This window comes from Vanessa tameamea, chromosome 19, assembly GCF_037043105.1.
Source record: "Vanessa tameamea isolate UH-Manoa-2023 chromosome 19, ilVanTame1 primary haplotype, whole genome shotgun sequence".
Classification (NCBI taxonomy): Eukaryota; Metazoa; Arthropoda; class Insecta; order Lepidoptera; family Nymphalidae; genus Vanessa; species Vanessa tameamea.
In genome coordinates this window covers 8,798,413-8,820,518 of record NC_087327.1, presented here as the reverse complement: position 1 = coordinate 8,820,518, position 22,106 = coordinate 8,798,413, and the positions used below count along the sequence as shown (strand labels likewise).

General features: G+C 32.3%; 1 protein-coding gene across 2 annotated transcripts; it reads left to right on the top strand.

Moving 5' to 3' along the window:
- Positions 1-8,265: 8,265 nt before the first annotated feature.
- Positions 8,266-21,122, top strand: LOC113399432 (serine/threonine-protein phosphatase 5). 2 transcript variants are annotated; one of them, XR_010309463.1, is made up of 10 exons: positions 8,266-8,523; positions 8,664-8,905; positions 12,446-12,593; positions 12,870-12,991; positions 13,640-13,910; positions 16,053-16,283; positions 16,589-16,808; positions 17,458-17,539; positions 19,351-20,689; positions 20,730-21,122. XR_010309463.1 is itself a non-coding variant. In XM_026638574.2 (9 exons), the coding sequence occupies exons 1-9, from the start codon at positions 8,433-8,435 to the stop codon at positions 19,411-19,413; spliced, it is 1,470 nt and encodes a 489-aa protein (XP_026494359.1). In that variant the 5' UTR covers positions 8,266-8,432; the 3' UTR covers positions 19,414-21,122. The 2 variants fall into 2 exon arrangements, 1 of the variants encoding a protein (XP_026494359.1); XM_026638574.2 differs by having other exon boundaries at positions 19,351-21,122.
- The last annotated feature ends 984 nt before the right edge of the window (positions 21,123-22,106 follow it).

Here is a 22,106-nt window from a genome sequence, read left to right as displayed (position 1 = left end):
TAAATATTGTTAAACTTGTTTTTGATTCAATAACAGATTCAAAAAAATCGAATAACACAAACTTGTAAAGGTTAAAATTATTATTATAATTATTATTTATTAGAAACAGCCATTTTATATTAGATAAGTAAAATATTAAATATGTATGACGTAATTTATGTAAAATAAATACCTAATTATTTTAAATATATAGTATTTATTATTTTTATCCTTTTATTATAATTATTACAAACAATAAATTGTCGATTACCTTTAAAACATTATTCAAAGAAACCTAAAAATGTATTCTTTTGAAATAAAAGCGATTCTAAATAAAACGATAAGCCTAGTTTTAAAAGGATTGGTATATGGTGCACCTGCTGACACATAGTGCTGTTCAACACCGATCGATACTAACTCACACTTCTATGTACGAGTATGTTTCCACAGTGGGTCGGGCGACAGAGACGTGAACAAATTCACAATGCTTTTAGCTTTGAAGGCAAATTCCTAAATTGCCATTTAATTGTGACTGTGTTATGAGCAGAGTTAAATTATATTTAAAGTCACCTAGACTTTATATGAGCAGTTTAAACATCTAATAACTATTTGGTGTAACACCAGCGCTGTACTGTTCTGACCTAAATTTCACCAAGCCAACTATTCAAATCAAATGAAATGTAAGTTTTTTAAATAAATCTTACGATAAAACATTTTTGGAAAGCACCATGTTGGTAAGCAGTCTCCGGCGAGAAGAAACGGCAAGAAACTCGTGTAGGTGCTATTTTAAATAAAATGATTTACAATGATGTGATTTATAATGCCAAGTATCCGACTCTGCAAAGTCAATAAATCATTATTGGGGCAAGGTGTCCGTTTCTATAATAAAATTCGGTAGAAATTTTTAACTTTGCCGTTTCATAGATTCAAGTTATTCGTAAAAAATACATTGGTTAAGAAGACATATTATTCGATACAAGATTATATAGATGATAAAAAAGCGTGAAGTTAATGCTTGTTGACTTCCAGGCAGGAGATATAACATACATAAGTATATAATTGTATTTAACTGACATGACTGTATTTTTAGATGTTGAAAAAGAATAACTACTGAGATTCTTGCCGGATTTTTTCTTTTCCTGTGGCAACACTAGCTAAATGTCATAAAAAACTCAATAAATTAAATTATTTTTTTTTATAAAAAATAATTGTAATTAGTTTTGATTATATATTTATATCAAGTTATTAATGTACTATATAAAAAATATAATAATATACTGAGTGTCGTACGTTAATGTGCAGTGTTTCCTTGTGTTGTGTTTGTCAGCTGACATTACGCAGGTAACGAACTCAATTTTAAAAAGTTTTCTTGTTCAACTTCTTGTTATCCCTCTAACTCACTATAGAAACCCTATTTAACAATTTATAAGTCAAATATTACAGTAACTGTTTGAACACACCGTCGCCGTCTATATTATTTTATTAAACAACTTTTATTTTTATTAAACATGATGACTCGTAGTACCAAGGCGGGACATGCGAAGGAACAACTCCAGGAACTAAAAGCATCTAGGACACAGTGTGATCTACTGTTAAAAGAAAGGGATGATAATGAACAAGAATTCTTGCATATTCTTAATAAAAACAATACATTAAAAACTGAGCTTTCCCAGTTACATTTACGATATGTAGAAATGAAAGAACAAAAATTATGTGCAACAAATAGTCAGTGGGTTTGATAATTGCAGAGATGTGTATGAGCAAGCTCCCATGCTCATCAATGAGTTAAAAGTTAAATTACATAAGGCCCAACAATATATATCAGAATTAGAAAACAATAACCTCAATGTGAAGGCCTCTCAAACCCAGTGTCTATATGATGAACTGGTTGGATATACAGCCACATTAGTGTCCCCGCTCACCAGTAACAATGACATTTCGACAATTGACTGGTGATGACATGGGTTCTTCTAGTCTAGTATTAAGTAAAAATAAATTCAAGAAATATATTAAAATTAATAGATATATTAAGAAAACACGAAAATTAATAAAATCTAGAAATAATTGCCTTAATTATGAAAAAATCTGTAAGGAAAGAAATACACTCAGATTAAAAATTATTGAGTATAATAAGAATGTGAAAGATATGAGACAAGGTTATGAGGCTGATGTGAATGCTCTTCAGGCTGAGATATCATATTTAAAAAGCTCATTAGACACCATATCACAAAAATATGTAATGTCCCAAAAGGAAATTTCTGGTCATATTGCTGCCATGATCTACAAGACTTAAGTAAATATAATTTGGAGCGCTTTGACTCTCTCATAAAACACTTTGCCTGTGATTGTCAGAGCACTTCTGACTCTGGGGATCGTTTGGGGCTGTGTACTGGTATGTCCATCTCAGTCAACAGCTCATGTCAGCGCCATACCAAGCAAAACACATCATGTTCCTACCAAAAAATGTACAAAAATTTATAGTGATGGAATGGGAAGAGATATGGGTGTTTTGCTCAATGACATGTGTAAGGGACAATTAGTAACAAATTATTGTATGCCAGGTGCAAGTTATTCACATATAATGAATAGTATTTTGAATTGTACTCATTGTCCTTCTACTACACTAATTATATTAGTTGGGAGAAGGGGAAATGTGAACAAAAAAAATCTTGATAATTACTACACTAAATTATTAAATTTAAATGTAGAAAGAATATTAATGTTCACATTTCCTTATATTAAAGAAATGCCACAGGAAAATGCAATTAGGTTTAAATTAAATAATATGTTACATATAATGACAAATAGTAATTATGTATCAAAAAATGACATCAATAATAAAATGGAATTAATTGATATTAATAATATAATTAATAATAATCCATGTTTATTGACATGTGATAGGTGTCACCTATCAAATTTTTATAAGAGACAGATAGCAAGCACGCTATCATATTTTATTGTTACAAAATCAACCAACTGTTTGGTTGACCAGACAACTGCTTCTATTGAGCAGTATAATAATACAAGACCATATATTCTGGAACATGTTCCAAGTAATTTAAATTAAATTCTAAGACAATAGAGGTAGTCTCTGGCACCAATAGTATAGTTACCATAGAAGGCAATAAAAAGAAAAAGAAAATAGCTAATAATAATATTGTAAACTTGGTGCACCAAAATATTCAAGGAATGTTAGGAAAGGACCTAGAAATTGAATTATTTTTGTCCTGTAATGATATTGATATTATGTGTTTAACTGAACATTGGCTTCTGAATTATCAAGTCATGTTTAATTTTAGTGGGCGCCAGATGGCTAGTTTGTTCAGTAGGAATAAAGCTATATGCGGTGGCTCTTTAATACTTATGAGTAAAAATTTTAAATTTAAGGACCATAAAGATATTGTGAGCCTTTCTATTGAGCAAACTATAGAAATAGCCTGTGCAGAGCTTTATTATTGTATGCGTATACAGGCACCCAGTGGATTATATGAATTGTTTGAAAATGTATTGGAAAATGTTTTATCGAAATTATCTGAATCTAATAAAGAAATTATTGTTTGTGGAGATTTTAATATAAATTTACTGCATAATACAACCACAAGTATTAGATTCAGATCATTGTTAAGTTCATATAATCTGGTAAATCTGTTCTTAGAACCAACTAGAATAACAGATTCCACAGCAACTTGAATAGATAACATATTTGCTACCCATATTCCACAAAATAAAATTATTATTAATAAACTAAATTCAGATCATTATGGACAACAAGCTTTATTTAATTTCCCTGTTAAAAAAATAAGCAATTCCGAAAAAATAATGTTTGTTCCTTTGACCACAAGTCGTATTGAGAAGTTTAGAAGTAATATTATGGCCAATCTCCCACACCTATCTTTTAGAAACAAGTTTAATGCAATATTCAGTACTAAAACAGTTAATACAAAAAACTTTAAAATTCAATGATTGGGCTACTATAGGAATTCATAAAAGTAGGCAACGATTGTACGAGCTTTATAATGAAAGGACGTACAATCACAGTGCCACTTTTGCCAACAATGTAAGTAACTATTCCAAAATATTTAGAAAAGTGTGCTTTTTGGTCTTTAACTATAAAAATAGAATTAAGAATGTACATGACAAAATAAAAATGACTTGGAAAATTATTAATTGTGAAACTGGTAGAGATGGCAGTCGCAGCTCCGAATTTAACTTAAATTATAATAATAAAGTCATAAATAGTGAATGGGAAGTTGCTTCAGTTTTTGAACAATTTTTTGCTGACATACCAGTTTCTACGACTAAGTTACTTATTTCTTCTCTAGCAGTTGCCGAATCATTGATGAAAATGTACGAGAATACAAATCAATATTTAATTTTACCCCTGTAAACACCAATGACATAATTTGTACATTTAAGTCATTAGACATTAAGAAAACTGCTGATCTATGGGGTATTTCTGTAAAGGTGATTAATTCAATTATTGATGTAATTGCACCTTATCTTGCAATTTCCTGACCTGATGAAACATAGTAAAGTAATTCCAATATTTAAATCTGGTAGCTCTTCAGATCCTAACAACTATAGGCCACCAATACTACCAACCCTCAGCAAAATATTTGAAAAAAATATTCTAAATCAATTATTAGCATGTTTTAATAGATACAACCTGCTTTCATAGAAAACAATTGGATTTACAAGGGGTCGCTCGAATACCGGCAGGTATCGCACTTTTAAGAAATATCTATGAATCCTGGGAGAAGTCGCAGGATGCCTTAGGGATTTTCTGCGACTTATCCAAAGCCTTTGATTGTGTTCAACCTGAAACTCTGGTCAGGAAACTATATCACTATGGAATTAGAGAATGTACACTCGACCTTATGACTTCTTATCTTAACAATAGAATTCAGAGGGTTGACGTTAAAGGGACAAGGTCTCCTGGGGTCTCAGTTGGTATGGGGGTCCCACAAGGATCAATACTTGGACCTTTTCTATTCCTCATATACATAAATGACTTGCCCTTTCTTGTTGGGTACAAACATGATATAGTATTGTTTGCTGATGATACCTCTTTGGTTTTTAAAATTAATAGGAAACAGGTACAGTATGACGATGTAAACAATGCTATGTCTGATATAGTACACTGCTTTAGCGTAAATAATGTTAGGCTGAATAATAAAAAAACTAACATTGTAAAATTTAGCTCACCAAACATGCAAAATGTAAAACCCGATGTACTTATCAATGGGGAATCGATGGATCCAGTTGAAACAACTGAATTTCTTGGCCTTACTCTTGATGCCAAGTTACAGTGGCTCCCCCATATAAACGTATTGGAGGGTAGACTGAGTTCTGCGACATTTGCGGTAAAAAAAATTAGATTTGTTGATACGGCTCGCCTAGTTTATTTCAGTTACTTTCACAGTATAATGTCTTACAGTATTATGCTTTGGGTTAACGCAGCCGCTATCCATACTATATTTGTGCTGCACAAGAGGTCTATTCGCGCAATCTATAACCTAGGAGCCAAGGAATCATTAAGGTATAAATTTAAAGAAATTAAGATATTGACTTGCTTCTCAATATATATTCTGTAATGTTTTGTATGTACGGAAAAATATTAATGATTTTATGAGAAAATGTGATTCTCCTAACATTGGTACAAGGAACAAACACAAACTTGTTACTCCTGTTACTCGACTGCATAGAGTCAGTAACTCTTTTGTGGGGAAATGTATACGCTTCTACAACAGGATCCCAGAAAGCGTTCAAAATGTTTCTGTTGCCAAATTTAAAAAAATTGTTAAAGAACGCTTGTGTGCGAGAGGTTACTATACAATTAGTGAGTTTATGTTTGATAGCACACCTTGGGAATGAAACGATCGCCTCCTGGCTGTTTCTATTCATATACAATTATGTATCTACATAATTTAACAAAAAAAAAAAGACCCGCTGAGTATCTTTAGCCCGGTTCTTCTCAGGTGAGGGTGTTCCTTTTTCCGAACCGGTGGTAGTGTTTAATTTGACCATCAATAAGTAAGTGTGATGCTTCTATGTTGAATAAAGGAATTTTGAGTTTGAGTTTGGTTCTTCTCGGTAGAATCTACATTCCGAACCGGTGGTAGCTTTATTTTAAATAGTTTGTTAAATGACGATTCAAAAGTGCTTGTAAAAGTCTCCTCGAATAAAGTATATTTTGATTTTGATTCACAATTATTGTTCTTAATCAGTCCCTTGTTGGAACCTGAGCCTAAATCCAGGCGTCTTTATCAAAAATGTATTCGTGTTTAGACAATTGTGATTTACTATTTCCTTACTCTCAAAATCCGTTGCTTGGGCAATAAACATCTGGAGAAAGATAAAGTAACCAACGGCCGGCGTTTTTTCAAAGCCTCAAGAGTGCATAGCTACTACTAAGGCTTCTACTGAAACAATGCATGTCTACAAAATAATAAGGATTTCAAATCAGGTCCTCTGGACCTACAGGCTTATAAACTAAACTGCTCACCACTAGTGACTAGACTATAGTTTTTTTTTAATTATCACCAGATTTGAGCGTGTCTACCCCAGGCTATCTCCTTAGATACAGCCAGGAGATATAAATATTGTTTTACCATTTCATGAGATCTTTGTTTTGTACATAATGTTTATATGAAACTTACTATCCTTATAATATAATAAGCATAATGTCATCGATTAGGGCTAAGAGAAGTGACTTAAAAATGCAGGAGCCGGAGCGATCGAACATTTACTACTTACAAAAAGGGGAGGTTGTTAACTCTTCCAGATAAAGTCCCAACCATTATCATGAGAAAAAGCTGCAGATTAGAAGGTCAAGTAATGATCGGCACAGTAATTTAAATTAAGTTGGACATCGGATGCTCTATTCCAACACAAGGGACGTCTGAAATAGTTTTATGTCATTTTTCCTAAAAATACATGTTCAGATGTACCGCATCACTGCCATAGACATCGGCGCTGTGAGAAATGTTAACTATTTCTTACATCAACAATCATGCACCACCAACCTTGGGAACAAAGAGATTATGTCTCTTGAGCCTGAAGTTATACTGGCTCACTCTCACTTCAAACCAGAACAAGATAATTCAAAGTATTGCTGTCTGACGATAGAATACCTAAATAATGAATGTAACTACCCAGACGGGCTTGAACAAAGCCCTACGAGAAAGTATTTTTTATTTAATACTTTCTGTACTTTTTTTGCTTTCGGGGAGAAAACCGCCTGGGGGAAACCGGGACGGCAAAAGGTCCAGGCCTACCCACTAAAACCTCCCCAAAATTCCGCCTCGCTGTATGCCGGCGGGATTACGGGAATGTTACAACCGCGACCCCGCCAGCGGTAGTTGCCGCTACGCAACCCAACTCGAAGGCGCGCCTTCCAGTAAGAAGTATACTAGGTCCATCTCATGCCGTGACGAACTCCTCCGAGTCCGCCACCAGAGGCTGGGCGTCAGAGGCCAACGCTCCGCGGCAGATCAAACGCTGGCTCCGTTGCCACAATGGTGGCACACCACTGGCGATTCCCCGCCGAATATCTCACACCGATACTTGACAAAGCAACCGTATAACACTTTCTGTCCTTGATTAACATTTAATTTAATATTAAATTATTTAGTTTTTAATTTCTTTTATATGTTCTTCAGTGTACGAATTGAATTTTCAATATAAAAATTAATAATCGCTTTTTATTTCAACAGAAGAAAATAAAAAATTATGAACGAACGATTAAGATCATTTAACGAAAATAATTTGACTTATTTTGAAAAAATCTAAAAAACGTGATAACTCAAAAATGGTTCACTTTTGCATCATGCATTTAACATTTAAATTCAGGGTTAAAATTATCGCAAATAGTCACCCCTATCACCTCCTGACGGGAATACGTCGAATTACCAATAACCTTGTATATTATCACGCATAAATTATGTATGTTGCCCTAATGACATTTCTTTTACGTGTTTTCATATTATGTTGTATAATATTTAATTATAGATATCCCTAAACACGCGCTTTTCATCCTTATTATATAATTTCATTCTTTATATTTGATGCTAAATATGATAGATTTATCATAAGGTGAACGTGTATTCTTCGAGCTTTTACAGTTTATAATATTATCTATTTATACTTTTGATATATTATTAGTTAATAATCGTGCATATCCTGTAATATTAACATTTTGTATCTGTGTCTTAGAATATTGAATCATAGACAAATTTGAAATTAACTTGAGGACATAATAATTCACTTTTAAATAGCAACATTTCAATTAATCAATCATTCAGAAAACCGTTCATTCATCATTCCATCAATTCATTTTTCCCGATTTGCGAATAGCATGTAATGAATGTGAGAAAATCACATTTTTCACATGAATAAGTCATAAATCACTGTTAAACGTATTAATTTGTTCCGCCTTTAATCTAGAAGTAATGGCTGGAAACGAGGAACTAACCGGCCCTGTGCCTCAAGATCTAGAAGCAGCAGAGAAGCTGAAAAATGAAGCTAATGAATATTTTAAACGTGAGTTTTCCAAATCAATAATGTGAATTAAAACGTTACATATACACAATCAATCTCCATCCGCATGATAATTAATTGAGAAGGTGATCGGTTTATATTTTTTTCTTCGAAATTAATATTAATTATAACCTTCGTTACAGGGCAAAACTACAACCGTGCTATTGAATTATATACTCAGGCGATCGAGAAGAATCCAACCAGCGCTGTTTACTTCGCCAACAGGAGTATATCTAATTTAAGATTAGAGAACTTTGGATACGCACTAAATGATGCATCCAAGGCTATAGAAATAGATAAGCTGTACACCAAAGCATATTACAGACGAGCGGCGGCATACATGGCCTTAGGAAAATACAAATTCGCACTTAAGGACTTTGAATATGTAAGTATAAAGTTTTCATTTTTATATAAAACTAAACTGCAAGCGAAAATGGTTATAGTTTGAAGCTGCACATACTAGAAAATAATTTATGTTTTTGAGTTATTGCATTGCATTTAAACTTATAACAACTTTCGTTTCTTATGTACAAACAAAATGTTAAGTAAATTAAACTTAGGATGAGATTTTTTTAAAAGTAATTTTTAGACTTAAAACAACGAGTACTTTTTATTATGATATAATAAAAGCTCAACCAAAATTATTTAAATAGAAAACAAATGCAAATTATAAACAAATTAATAGTTGCATTAATATTTTAATATGTTGAATTTATATGTTAGTTATAACCATCCTTACCCTTGAAATCAAATATAAATGAATAAATAAAGTAAGTATTATGTTAAGTTAAAAAGGGTTAACTAGTATATTTTTATGTTAAATCGTTGGAAATTGAGTGACATTCAGAATAATATCTAATTTTAAAAATAAATTAAATCTTATAATGTTTCCTGATGATTTGTATAGACGAGGGCTTTTAATTATACCATCCATTGATAAAGGTAAAAATTATTAAAACTTTGTGTAAGCTATATCTATACCAATAAACTAAAATCTACTTGACCATCATAGTGTATATAGATTACAATCTCCACATATACAAAACCCATAATCATCTTGATACTCGGTTACTCATTCAGTGCAGTTCTACATAATTTACCACTCTAACTCTGTACTGTTGGAGCAGTAAAAGTATGACTTGTATACTACTCAAAAAATTGTTTTCTCGATTGTGTTTAAACACACTTCAATAATATGTATGTATGAATAAAATTAACAGTACTACAGTAGGTTGAATCAAATCAAATCGGAATATATTATATACAATATTCAAGGATGCCCTTGTGAGCAATTTTGAATTATAATTTTACCTAATTAAATTGAAGCTACCACCGATTCACTAAGTAGTTTCTACCAAGAAGTACCTGCAACAAAGTCAATAGTTATTCTTTTAGTATTAGTAGATTCTTATTACATAAATGATTAACTCTAAACTCTGATGATGATGTAACGAGATATATATAAGATACATAGAATTCGGTATTTTTATGAAATAAATAAATATTCTTATGCATGTATCATTAGAAATTATAGTCATTGTAAGCTAACAAGGATATGACTGCTCTGATTTCCACGTATATAAGTGTAAATAGGAAATACATACAAATATTAATTGATCAATTTAAGTATATTGTAAACAATCAAAACCTGTCAGGTATTATGACTGTCTATATAACAAATGTCATGGAAGTTGGTTGAATAGAATAAAAAAGTTTATATGCTGCAGGTAGAACAAAACATATATGAACATTATATATTTGTATATATAAAAGAGATCTTTGTATGTGATTAATAGTACAAGTAAAAAGCATCTTATATACATAAGTAGTGATCCATTAACAGTGTAGGAAGTGATTTATTCTTACAGTATGTATGGGTGAAGGTGCTTATTCATCAATTATCTGCCTTCCTAATGTAATATAAATAAAAAAAAAGCTAATTCTAATATATATTAATTACATTTGGACGACCTCCATGGTCGAGTAGTGTGTACACCGGTCGTTGAGTCGATGTAGAAAAAGTTCATTAATTTTCTATGTTGTCTTGGGTCCTGGTGTTTGTGGTAAAGTCGTTACATCTGATTTTCCATAACACAAGTGCTCTAGCTACTTACATTGGGATCAGAGTAATGTACGTGATGTTGTCCAATATAATTACAAGATAACTAAAGATTATAATGATTTTGGTAGCGAGTGTGGCATCATAGCATATCTTTTAGCTGCATACTTTATATTAAAACATGCTTAATGCAATTTAAACTTTATCAAATTGCCTTTGTGAGTAGTGAAGTATTCTGAATCTACATTATTTAATGTATAATATATACATTCATAAATAAAGTATTATATTCATGTTTAATATCTCTAACATTGATTAATATGAAAACTATTAAACTAGCAACATTTGTTTGTTTGTTCTATGTTTATGGAACGAAAGTATTTTTTGTAATCTAAGTCAATTTTAGTCTAATATTTCTATGATTTATATGATTTGAGAAACTGTACAGAGGCACTAATAGTCCTAATATGAACTCAGTATTATATAATCGTATAATGTCAGGCAATGTTATAAAAAATTAAACATTAATTTATCTCTTTCAATTATAATTGATTCAACATTTGAAAGAGGAATACAACATTGTTTAAGTAATAAACACTAACAACATTTATAGTCAAAGTCATATAAGTGCTTAATATTTTAATTCTATTACATTTTCTCATATTCTAGATATTTGTCTAACTCATGATGACACTGTACTTTTACCCTAAGTTATATAAAAAAATATTATATAGCTTATGACCAAACTTTGTCCAATTTTTTTATTCATACTTATGACACAGTATTTTTCAAAAAAATATGTTTTATAATGTTTTTATCGTAAGTGTAATTGTGAATAATCCTCTATAAAACCTAGTAGTTGTCGCCCTCAGCTTTGCTCGCGTTTTATTGATTGGTCGTCACGTCAGGTATTAGGGTTAGAAGAGTAGCTATGTCCTTTCCTTCCTTATGTCAGACAGAGTTACTTCCGCATACGTAATATTAGTATACAATACCCCGTCTTATTGCCTCCACTGGTTCATATTTCGCACAGATATTCGGACTTGTGATTCAAAGCGATTAAATGCTGCTAGCAGAATGCTAACCGCCATACCACGCGGCATTAATGTGTGGTAGATATTGATGCTTTGCTATATATCATAATTATTATTATTTTTTTTAATTATACCATGCAGCAACTGAGCTTTTACTATTGTATATTATTATTAAGGCGAAAATTGACTAAACCATTGGCTTACACTTACATATGTGTAATGTTCTGTTATTTATAAATACCTTTTTTATTTATTTATGGAACAATAATTCTAGATTCAAATGATATATGACTGGCCGAAAATTATAAGCATAAGATTGCTTGATGTTTTTGTACTATATGAATAAACTCCATCTTTTGTTTGTTTAATTGATGTTTTTTTTTTCTAATTTCCAAAATTTTTTAATATACTCTGATCAGCAATCACTAAGCAAATGTCCAAAGAAATTGGTAAAAGTAAAAAAATAATCTTATTGGCCTAAGATATATTTTTTTTGTCAATTGTCTAGGCCATAGTTTGATATATTGATTGAATTTAGAACCGTCTAGAAACTTTCGATTTAATTCTATATTAGTGGATTCTAAATTGAAATATACCATGAAAGTAAAGTTTACAGATCTTGCAAATGAATCTGTTGCATTTATAATTATATAATTAACATCCTTATATTTAAAAGCGAGATTATGATTTTATTATACGTTCGGATACTTGACCTCGAATAAATAAAAAACAAAAATCATTAAACCTGTCAGACTGTTGGATTTTAAGACATAATAAAAATATTAGACTAAAATTATTTTATACATCGATTACTCAATTTAATTAATTTCAGGTAATCAAAGTTCGGCCTAACGACCTCGATGCGAAAATGAAATACAACGAATGCAATAAAATAGTTAAGAAGATCGCATTCGAGAAAGCCATCTCAGTGGATAAGAAGGGAGTGAACATCGCGGATACTATCAACCTGGATGCTATGAGTAAGTATTTTTATTATTGATTTTTGGCAGGCCTTCTATAAAAATTGATGAAAAATCATCAACTAACACTCTAAAAAAAAAAATATATATGCCTAATCTGAATATGCTCCCAACCCTCAAGAGCCGATGTCCTTTTTCCAGCACTGGGGCATTTACAATCTTTTACACATTAATTAAAATACTACACCCAATGGTCCCGAACACTAGTTTTTAAGTACATAACCAAATCATGGCTATCACTAATTTATTGACTGTATTTTTTATTTTAAATTGCAGCAATTGAAGATGAATACGAAGGTCCAAGCCTGGAGGATGGTAAAGTTACACTGAAATTCGTCAAGGAGCTCATGGAATATTACAAGGAGCAGAAGAAACTTCACAAGAAATATGCTTACAAAGTAAGGATAATAATCTATTTTTTTCTCTATTATAATCTCCATATGCCTTCGGAAGGAGTTTTTTTAGATGTGTCTGTATATTTTAATTCCAGACAGTAACAATCTTAATTTTACTATTACTGATAAAAAACCAAGTTCTGATGTTCATTGTACATATAATTTGAAGGAAAGTAGAACACAGCATTATAATATTATTTCTGTTTGGTGAGTGATATCTTAAAAGAACAGTTCTGCCAAAGTCCTATCACCAGTAAACCCTTAAAGTAACAACCGGTCGATTTCCTTGTGTCGGTGTAGACTTGGAAGAAGTTTTGATATATCTCGCTGCTCCAATTTAGATTAGTTAACACAGTTAGCAGGATTCCTCACGATGTTTTCCTCAAGTGCGCACGAGATGTTTAACCATATGGAAATTAAGTGGACCTGACTGGGTCCTTACCACTAGGCTATCCTGACTGATCAATAAACAATCTCTGATAGATGGGTTTACGCGTACTTTTCTGGTAAAGAATGAAAGAAGTTTATACCACCACACCAATAGTGGTTTATATCTCTGGCGTTTCATAAAAAAAACTTTGATGTTTTGTATGATCTCATCTTCATATAAATATTTTTAAAACAAATGTTAACACATACAACGTTTTCCAGATCCTCATCGACGTGAAAGCATACTTCCAAAAGCAGCCATCCTTGGTGGACATCAAGGTGCCAGACGATAAGAAGTTCACAGTTTGCGGAGACATACATGGCCAGTTCTATGACTTGATGAATATTTTCAAGCTGAATGGACTTCCATCAGATACGAATCCGTATCTATTCAACGGTGACTTCGTGGACCGAGGCCCTTTCAGCGTGGAGTGTATCTTTACCCTATTCAGCTTTAAGTTGCTCTACCCCGACCACTTCTATATGTCTCGAGGTAAGTTAATATGGTATGTGTGGTGGTGTCTTCTTGACTAGCCAATGTTTAGGATGTACAATATTGCAGTTGTGTGCGATGTTTGCATGCTATTTCATATTTCGACTTGGGCCTGCAACCTCAAGGCCAGTCACGATAGAACAGTGTTTTACGTGTGTAACATTGGTAACTTGAAAGTAAATGTATCATTTAATTTACGTTCCTTGACGCATTTACATATTTTTCAATAAAATAAATGGAACACGTGTCTGAATTTCGACCTACGCATAACGGTTTTCTCATTTCATTTTCTATGACCGTCGAGTAACACGTGAACAATAAATACGAACCAGACAACAGTAACATTCAGTAACATGTAAACATTCAGTGACATTACATTGTGTAACATTCAGTCGATCGAATTCGTCTAAAAAAAAAAACTTTAAGTGTTATAGAATAGTGGTAATAACACAACGGAATGAGAAATGGATCTCATCAGAAAGTCTATAGCGCGACAATATTTTTTAAATATTTGTACTCAGTCCCCGAGGTCAACAGAGCTTTGACGGTGCGAGTAATGGTTAAATTATTTAACGACCACAATGTCTATGGTATGTAGTAATATAAACTATAACACCTGCAAACATGAAATGTGACAGGTAGGTTCCTTATCGTGCGTAGACATCCGCTAAGAATTTTACGAAACTACCCCTAAGGGGGTAAAACGGGGTTTGGAAGTTTGTGTTTTATAAATTTCGCGCGGGTAAAGCCGCAGGTTCAGTATAAATAAACTAGCGACCCGCCCCGGCTTCGCACGGGTGCAAGATACCTACTAAATATTCTACAGAATGTCTTACAACGTTTACAGTTTTTCAGTCATTGGACAATACAAACCGCTATTTCCCTGCGTAATAAATCTGTAATATCTTCGAAACGATTCATTTAAATCACATGCTGTAAAGGGCCATATTGATCTATATTAAATGCACAATGTATTTGAGGTACTTAATTGGATAAGGATTAATGCTGTATTGCTTAAAATCGCTTCGAAAATATGCCATTATTTCGCGTAAAAAGTAAAGGATAAAAAATGGTTGTTGGGGGTTATACCTAAGAGGATAGACGTATAGTATCGCGTACTTTTTTGTAAACCTTTTTAAGGTGTACAATACTGTAGTACATTATTTTGATCTATTTCGTAGGGTTCAGCAAACGTTTGCAATGTAAGCGCAAAAAATATGTTTATTTACGACATCACTTCAGAATCCTCTAAAATTATCAGTGTTTCTCTACTATATTGTGCACGTATTATACATATAAACCTTCCTCTTGAATCAATCTATCTATTGAAAAAAACCGCATCAAAATCCGTTGTGTAATTTTAAAGATCTAAGCATACATAGGGACAGACAGCGGTAAGCGACTTTGTTTTATACTATGTAACGATCACAATTGTTCATGTAAGTGCTATTTTTAGCTTAAAATAATAATTTAAGGAATTAATCGCGATTTTTAATATTCTGACTATAATTAATATTGCATTAAGAATGAAACTATTGTTTGTGTTTCAAGTGTTAGTCTATATGCCCTTGAATGAAATTAAAATATAATAAGTGTGACGTAAATATGTTCATACATTAAGTGCAAAAGGTCGTATGTAGAAAAGAGTCTTGGGACTCTCAGTTGGAACGAAGTTACTTTCGTTTTATGTATATTATTTATTAAATAACAGATGATAATTAAACAACAATAAATTGAATTGTTATTAAAAATCCCGTGTCAATTAAAACAATAAAAAAAAGTTTAATTTTACCGTTTGAGTTTATCTGCCGATAAGTACTTAGTGGCAGTCCGGAGCTTGGAATCAGGTACCCTAGTACTTCGGAAAACGTAAGCCGTTGATCTGCACTTGAACTCTCTCCGGGCTATTGAGGGAATAGCGAGTGCGTTTGCGCACAATTTTGTGCATTATATTAATATCTCCTGCGTAGTTGCTCGAATAGACAGTTAACAATTAGTCAAAATAAATTAAACTACTGGTTTTCTTGCCTGTGCTACTCGATAAAATTGAACATTTAATTAAATTCTGTAACGTGACGATTGAAAACTTCTTTTATGAATAATTTATATTAAGATTTTTCATGTAATGCTTTCTTGTTCCAGGTAACCACGAGACTCGAGATATGAACCGTGTCTACGGTTTCCAGGGCGAAGTGACATCAAAGTACACATCCCAGATGGCAGATTTATTCACGGAACTGTACAATTGGCTGCCGTTAGCGCATTGCATCAACAACAGGGTACTGGTGATGCATGGCGGGCTCTTCTCCAAAGATGACGTTACACTGGACGATATCAGAAACGTGGATAGGAACAAACAGCCACCGGAAGATGGTAAGACTTGCGATCTTTGTTTTGCGTCTCTACTCCGGTCGTAGAGTAAAATGAATATCGACCATTGGCCTTAACTAACTCTAACTACTCCACTAATCATTAACAAATTTTGCATACACGTTTTAAATTCACTAAACACTCACTCAGCGCCCCCCTCCCCCAACATCTCAAGTGGGGGGGTCACAGGCGGAAAATAAACTATCTCATTATCGCATTCATAATATTAATTATTTGCGATTTATAATGTTAGTTAGGATTCTATAACATTAGTTATTACGCCAGATGCAATGTATTGTAACTTTCAGGTATAATGTGTGAACTGCTCTGGTCTGACCCGCAACCCATGGCGGGAAGGTCGCCCTCGAAGCGAGGCGTGGGATGCCAGTTTGGTCCTGACGTCACAGCCGCCTTCCTGCAGAAGAACGGCTTAGACTACATCATAAGGAGCCACGAGGTCAAGAACGATGGCTATGAAGTTGCTCACGATGGGAAGTGCATTACTGTTTTCTCAGCACCCAACTATTGGTAAGATTACAGAGATCTTATATTGTTGTTTTTTACATATTATTCTATGTATTTTATAAAATGTTTACAGTGGCAAAAACAAGTAGTAGGACTCGTGTATAGGCTTCAAATCATTTTTTCTAATATAATAATATAAAAGACTTATTCGTCACTTTAATATTACGATTCCTGATTGTTATCTTTATTTTATTTTATTTTTGTTAAATTCTCAGATTATTAACATATGTATGTATATTTTTCATTATGGGTACATGATGTATGTATTATATTTAAATAAGTTTACATGTGTTAGACATAGTTATTTATGTGTGTATTTTGTATCATTATATTGTATATTGCAGTATAATATTTATCGCAATTTAAAATAATTGTCTTTATTTTTACATTTATTTTACAATCAATCCTCTAAGGATAAGACCGCTTGAACTCATGCAACTTTTGTTAATCCAAATGTTAAATTTGGTTTTAAGTATTGGTGTGTAATAAAGAATAAATATATATAAAAGCAGAACTCAACACGTGTAGTGTGTTGTTGGCTTTTGAAAAGTGTACAGGAATAAAATCCAAACCTTCTATGGAGTACTTTACACACTTGTGAAGACAGTCATTTAAAGCATATTTAATATATAATAATTTTTTTTTATTTCAGTGATACAATGGGTAACCTTGGTGCTTTCATTACGATGAATGGCAAAGAGCTGAAACCTAAATTCACATCTTATGAAGCTGTGGTAAGTTTGTACCATCAATTATTTCGTACTTATAGTTTGGCTCGGTGATGATGATCGTCCTGACCCGCCTCGGTGGCCGATCTCAAGGGAGATCAGGCAACTACGCGGAACATAGTGTTACATTAAAAATTATTATAATGTATAAAAACTATATATATAATATATAAAACGTCACAAAAGTGTCAATTCGCTAAAATCCGTGCCGTTAACCCATTTCCCACTTCCCTTATATCGGTATTGCTAGCTCAATACATCATTTTGGCATTTTCTGTGAATTTAAATAATAAAATAAATTATATTTATTAAAAAATTTATAAATTATATTTATTTTATCAGTGCAGTGAAATAATTATTACAATTAGATTTTATCATCTAATTCGTTTGTTGTATTTGTTTGGAAGACATTTCGCATCGTTTCAGATTAATTTATTAGCTGTCATCAAATTTAAAGGTTAGTATTTGTATGGAAGTGCCTTATAATTGGCTTTTATTAAATTAAATAATTATTCCATAATTATTTCCTTGATTTAAATATGGATATAATTCCTATTTGATTTAGGGTATTTTTGGTAGTGATTCTGGCCACAGTCCCGCACCTTTCGAAGTTTCAAGAACATTCGATTTCGTTCTTTTTGCATTTTTACATCTTCGATTTAACATCGAATTCAAACATCAAATTCGATATACTGAATATACCGGTGAGTTACCTTAATAGTTGAGTTTCTTAATTTGTGATTAATTATTACTTCAGTGCTTAAACAGCCTATATCTTTTCAGAATATGTTAATAATGGAGTTTTGAAGTTTGATAAAACTTTATACAACATATTTCTACCGACCGTTTGCAATTCCGAAAATCGTAGTCATTTGACTCATTCAAATGTTTCTCCGGAGTTGAAATCGTCATTTAGAGTAAGCAGGACTTTGAACGTCCAAAAGGTAAATTACTGGTAGGTAAATAAACGAGGGATCGTTAAAGGTATTTATCTCTTGGTTATTTACTTGATTATTGAACCTGTATATTTCGTATTACAGGAGTTTTTTTTTTTACCCAATACATGGATTTGAAATATTAAGTGTGGACGGCTGCAGTTTCCTGGTTGAGTGTGTCCAGATAGCTGTTGGTGCAACTCCAAGGATGGCACTAAATTTTAATATTTAATAAGAGAAATTATAATGCATTAAATTTTCAAATATTCCTTTTATCCCAAGTGACCTTTTTTTTTTCTCGCTGGAAAAATGCTTTACGCGCTTCCCCCACGTGATGGAAATTGGAGGGGGGGACTCCCCGGAGCCCTGGACGCCGAGTGCGCCCAGGTACCCCGGGTTTACCCACTTAAAAACCAGCGGTACCCTCTCCGTCTTTCGGCGGGCTCCACGGGATCGCTTGCTCATGCTACCGTGACGCCCTGACATCCCAAGTGACCCACGCTGAGTCTAGCTGGCATTTTTTAAAATTATTTATATTACAAAAGCTGTAACTAAATTAAGTATCTAAACTTATTGTAAGATTTATAAATTTTGGTTTCTACAATTAAATAGTTATATAACAAAACTGTTTTCTTCAAATCCATACCCACAAAAAAAAGGTAACAATAGGTAATTAGAGAGTGCACAACACTGGTGCACTCTCTAATCCCTCACTCTCATAATTCAATGGACGGCAAGTCAGACACGACTTGAAAGAGTTCGGGCGCAAGAGCAATTGCTTTACGTGTTGTCCACCCTTCCTACTTCCAAACCAGTGTCTAAAACGTAATTATTTATGCTAATATTCAAGTTACCATTTCATAATTATTTTTTTTATTCCAGCCACACCCAGACGTGAAACCCATGGCCTACGCCCACTCGATGCTGAGCATGTTCTATCAATGATCCGAGGACCAATTGTCAAGCAACGACGTCGACTCGTTATCAGCATAAATGAGTTGCGACGTCACTTGGCAATACTCTAATACACTAACATTTTCAATTCCAAACAACACCAGAGTCAAAGACTTCCATACGAAATCTGTGCCACTGGTACATAATACTAGATTTTTTCTTGGGTTCCTCGATGATGGAAATGAACTTTTAAGTCATCGATGAAAGGAAAGTGTGCAAAAAAATATTACCAACCCCTACCTACCCTGAAAGGTAAAACATTGGGCAGAGCCCCTTAAAGGTCCTATATGAAGTGCTAAAAGGAAACTAAATTATAATATCCAAATGTATGTGATTTTGAAAGCCTTCTGTTTTTGTATGTAGCGACATATAATGACGCAAAATTGAAAATTGCCTTTACAATGGACCTCCTGCATTATGCTGTCCAAAACTCGTGTGTTTCCTTCAAATTTAATATCTGGAAATATAGATATCAGTGGTTTTAGACAGCATAATGCAGGATTAATCCATTTATTATATATATACTAATTTAATAATGCCAATGTATTTTCTAGCGTATTTATTTGCGTCTAAAGCCATTTGGTATATTTTAACTGTATACTATCTAAGTCAATAAAGTAGTATGGACAATATCTTCGTAATAAGACTGCGAATTTTGCTTAATTATTTTCTTAAATGATGTTATTTTCATTTTAAGGAATCTAGTAAAAACTGGATTATAAATAGTTACTCAAATGATTTCACTTGCTAAGCTATTTTCGACCTTATTGTCTAGTACTAAATTAATAATTATGATATATTATAGACAAAAACCATCACTTTATCTCCGTTAAGCATTATTTTTCATTGTGTTTTAATATAAGGTATTTTCTATGATTAAATTGTATAGGCTCAGTACACAATCATCCCCCCCTAATTACAATTCGTCAATCGAAGGTTCAGATGTTCGATTTTCCAATGTGAGTTTGATGTATTCGTTAATTGACATCTGTCAATATTTTTATGGTTGTCTAGGAATTGTTTATGATCTACTATCGTCAATTACGAAATATTTACAAGTTTTTTTTTTATTATACCTAAGAATTTATTATTTTTAGAATTAAAAGTATAGTTTTAATGAGTTTTTGCCATACTGAGTTTCATTATTATCCAACCAAAAAGTTTTAAACGCACATAGCGGACATTTTTACAATCTGTTATTGTTCTGTATCGAATGAATTTAAAATAAGTCACTTATAAGCCTTTGTTATAAACCAAAGTCTTATATGTGATTTTAAAGCGCCATTTTATAAATATCATTCTAAAAGTAATGATTGAAGTTGTTACAACTGACTATCCTATCCAAATATATATTTTAAAAGATTAAGAACATTCTAGATAAATATTGTATTGCAAGATATACATTTAATTGAACGCATGAAAATAAAGTACTAATTGTGTACGTTTAATTTGGATTGTCTACATTATCTATAAACAAAAAGTTATCGATTGGACGAGTGGTAATTAGGGAATTCCCTTTAAATTTTGTGCTAAGTGTATTTAAGGTAGTGGATGCGTGGGACCTCCCCTTTGTCTATGGTTCATGTACAAAAATGCATTTTACACTGTAACCGCCAGTGTTGTCATTATTTAGTTTTTATAATTTTAACTAGATGTTGCAATGTTTTTTTTTCTTTTAAAGTAAATTTATTTTATTTGAATGTGCCACAGTTTTTCTTACTTATTCCATATGTGACAAAAATATACCTTAAAATAGTTAAACAATTCTAACATCACATACAACTTTTAAATATATTTATACGGCCAATTATGATATCGATGCATATATATATATATGCCTTTTAAGCTTTACATGCATATTTAATTTAATGGTATTGCATTTCGCTGCTTTATAAACGTAATTTAAATTATAATATATGTATTTAATATATATTCGATATTATTAAGTTACCATACTACCATTGTATGTAATAGTTATTTGTAGGGTATTTTTATAATAATTATCAACTGCAATACATAGATGGCTTAAAATATACTGGCATACACTATAAATTCATTCCAACAGCATTTGTATAAAACGTTTTAAAACGAGAATTGTGCAACAAACCAAATATAACACAGTTTTAAAATTAGAATACTCAATAAATACTCTTTAATTCTATTGTTTATAATATTAACAATCTTGATACTTGTTCCGATCCTGTTGTACACAAAAGTTTTTGTGACGTATATCGGGTTACAAATGGTAGAGAATTAAATATGATACGCAGGCTAATAAATTTGTAAGCAGGACGACGAATATGACGCGCTTAACACTTGGTGGGCTTTCGTGCAAGCCCGTCTGGGTACCTACATAATATAGAAGATATTATTACCGCCAAACAACAATACTTAGTTTTTTTGTGTTCTCATTTGAAAGGTTAGCAAGCCATTGTAACTACAGGCATACTGGACATCTTAACATCTTAGTTCCCGAAGTTGGTGTTGCATGATATGGAATGATAAATATTCCTTACAGTACCAATGTGTACCGGCAGTGGTGATCACGTATCACCATATAGCCCATTTGTTCGCCTACCTATGACGTAATAAAACACGCGAGTCTTGTAGGAGGTTAAATTAACGCTCGCATTGAGTGATTTCATACGAATTTTATTGTAAACGAAATAACGCGAATAATTCAA

What these genes read in the sequence shown, in the direction of transcription:
- LOC113399432 (XM_026638574.2), top strand. Translation starts at nt 8,433, where the DNA reads ATGGCTGGAAACGAGGAACTAACCGGCCCTGTGCCTCAAGATCTAGAA. An exon ending in ACAAGAAATATGCTTACAAA is followed by an intron (nt 12,992 to 13,639) that starts GTAAGGATAATA and finishes AACGTTTTCCAG; the next exon opens with ATCCTCATCGACGTGAAAGC. An exon ending in CAAACAGCCACCGGAAGATG is followed by an intron (nt 16,284 to 16,588) that starts GTAAGACTTGCG and finishes TGTAACTTTCAG; the next exon opens with GTATAATGTGTGAACTGCTC.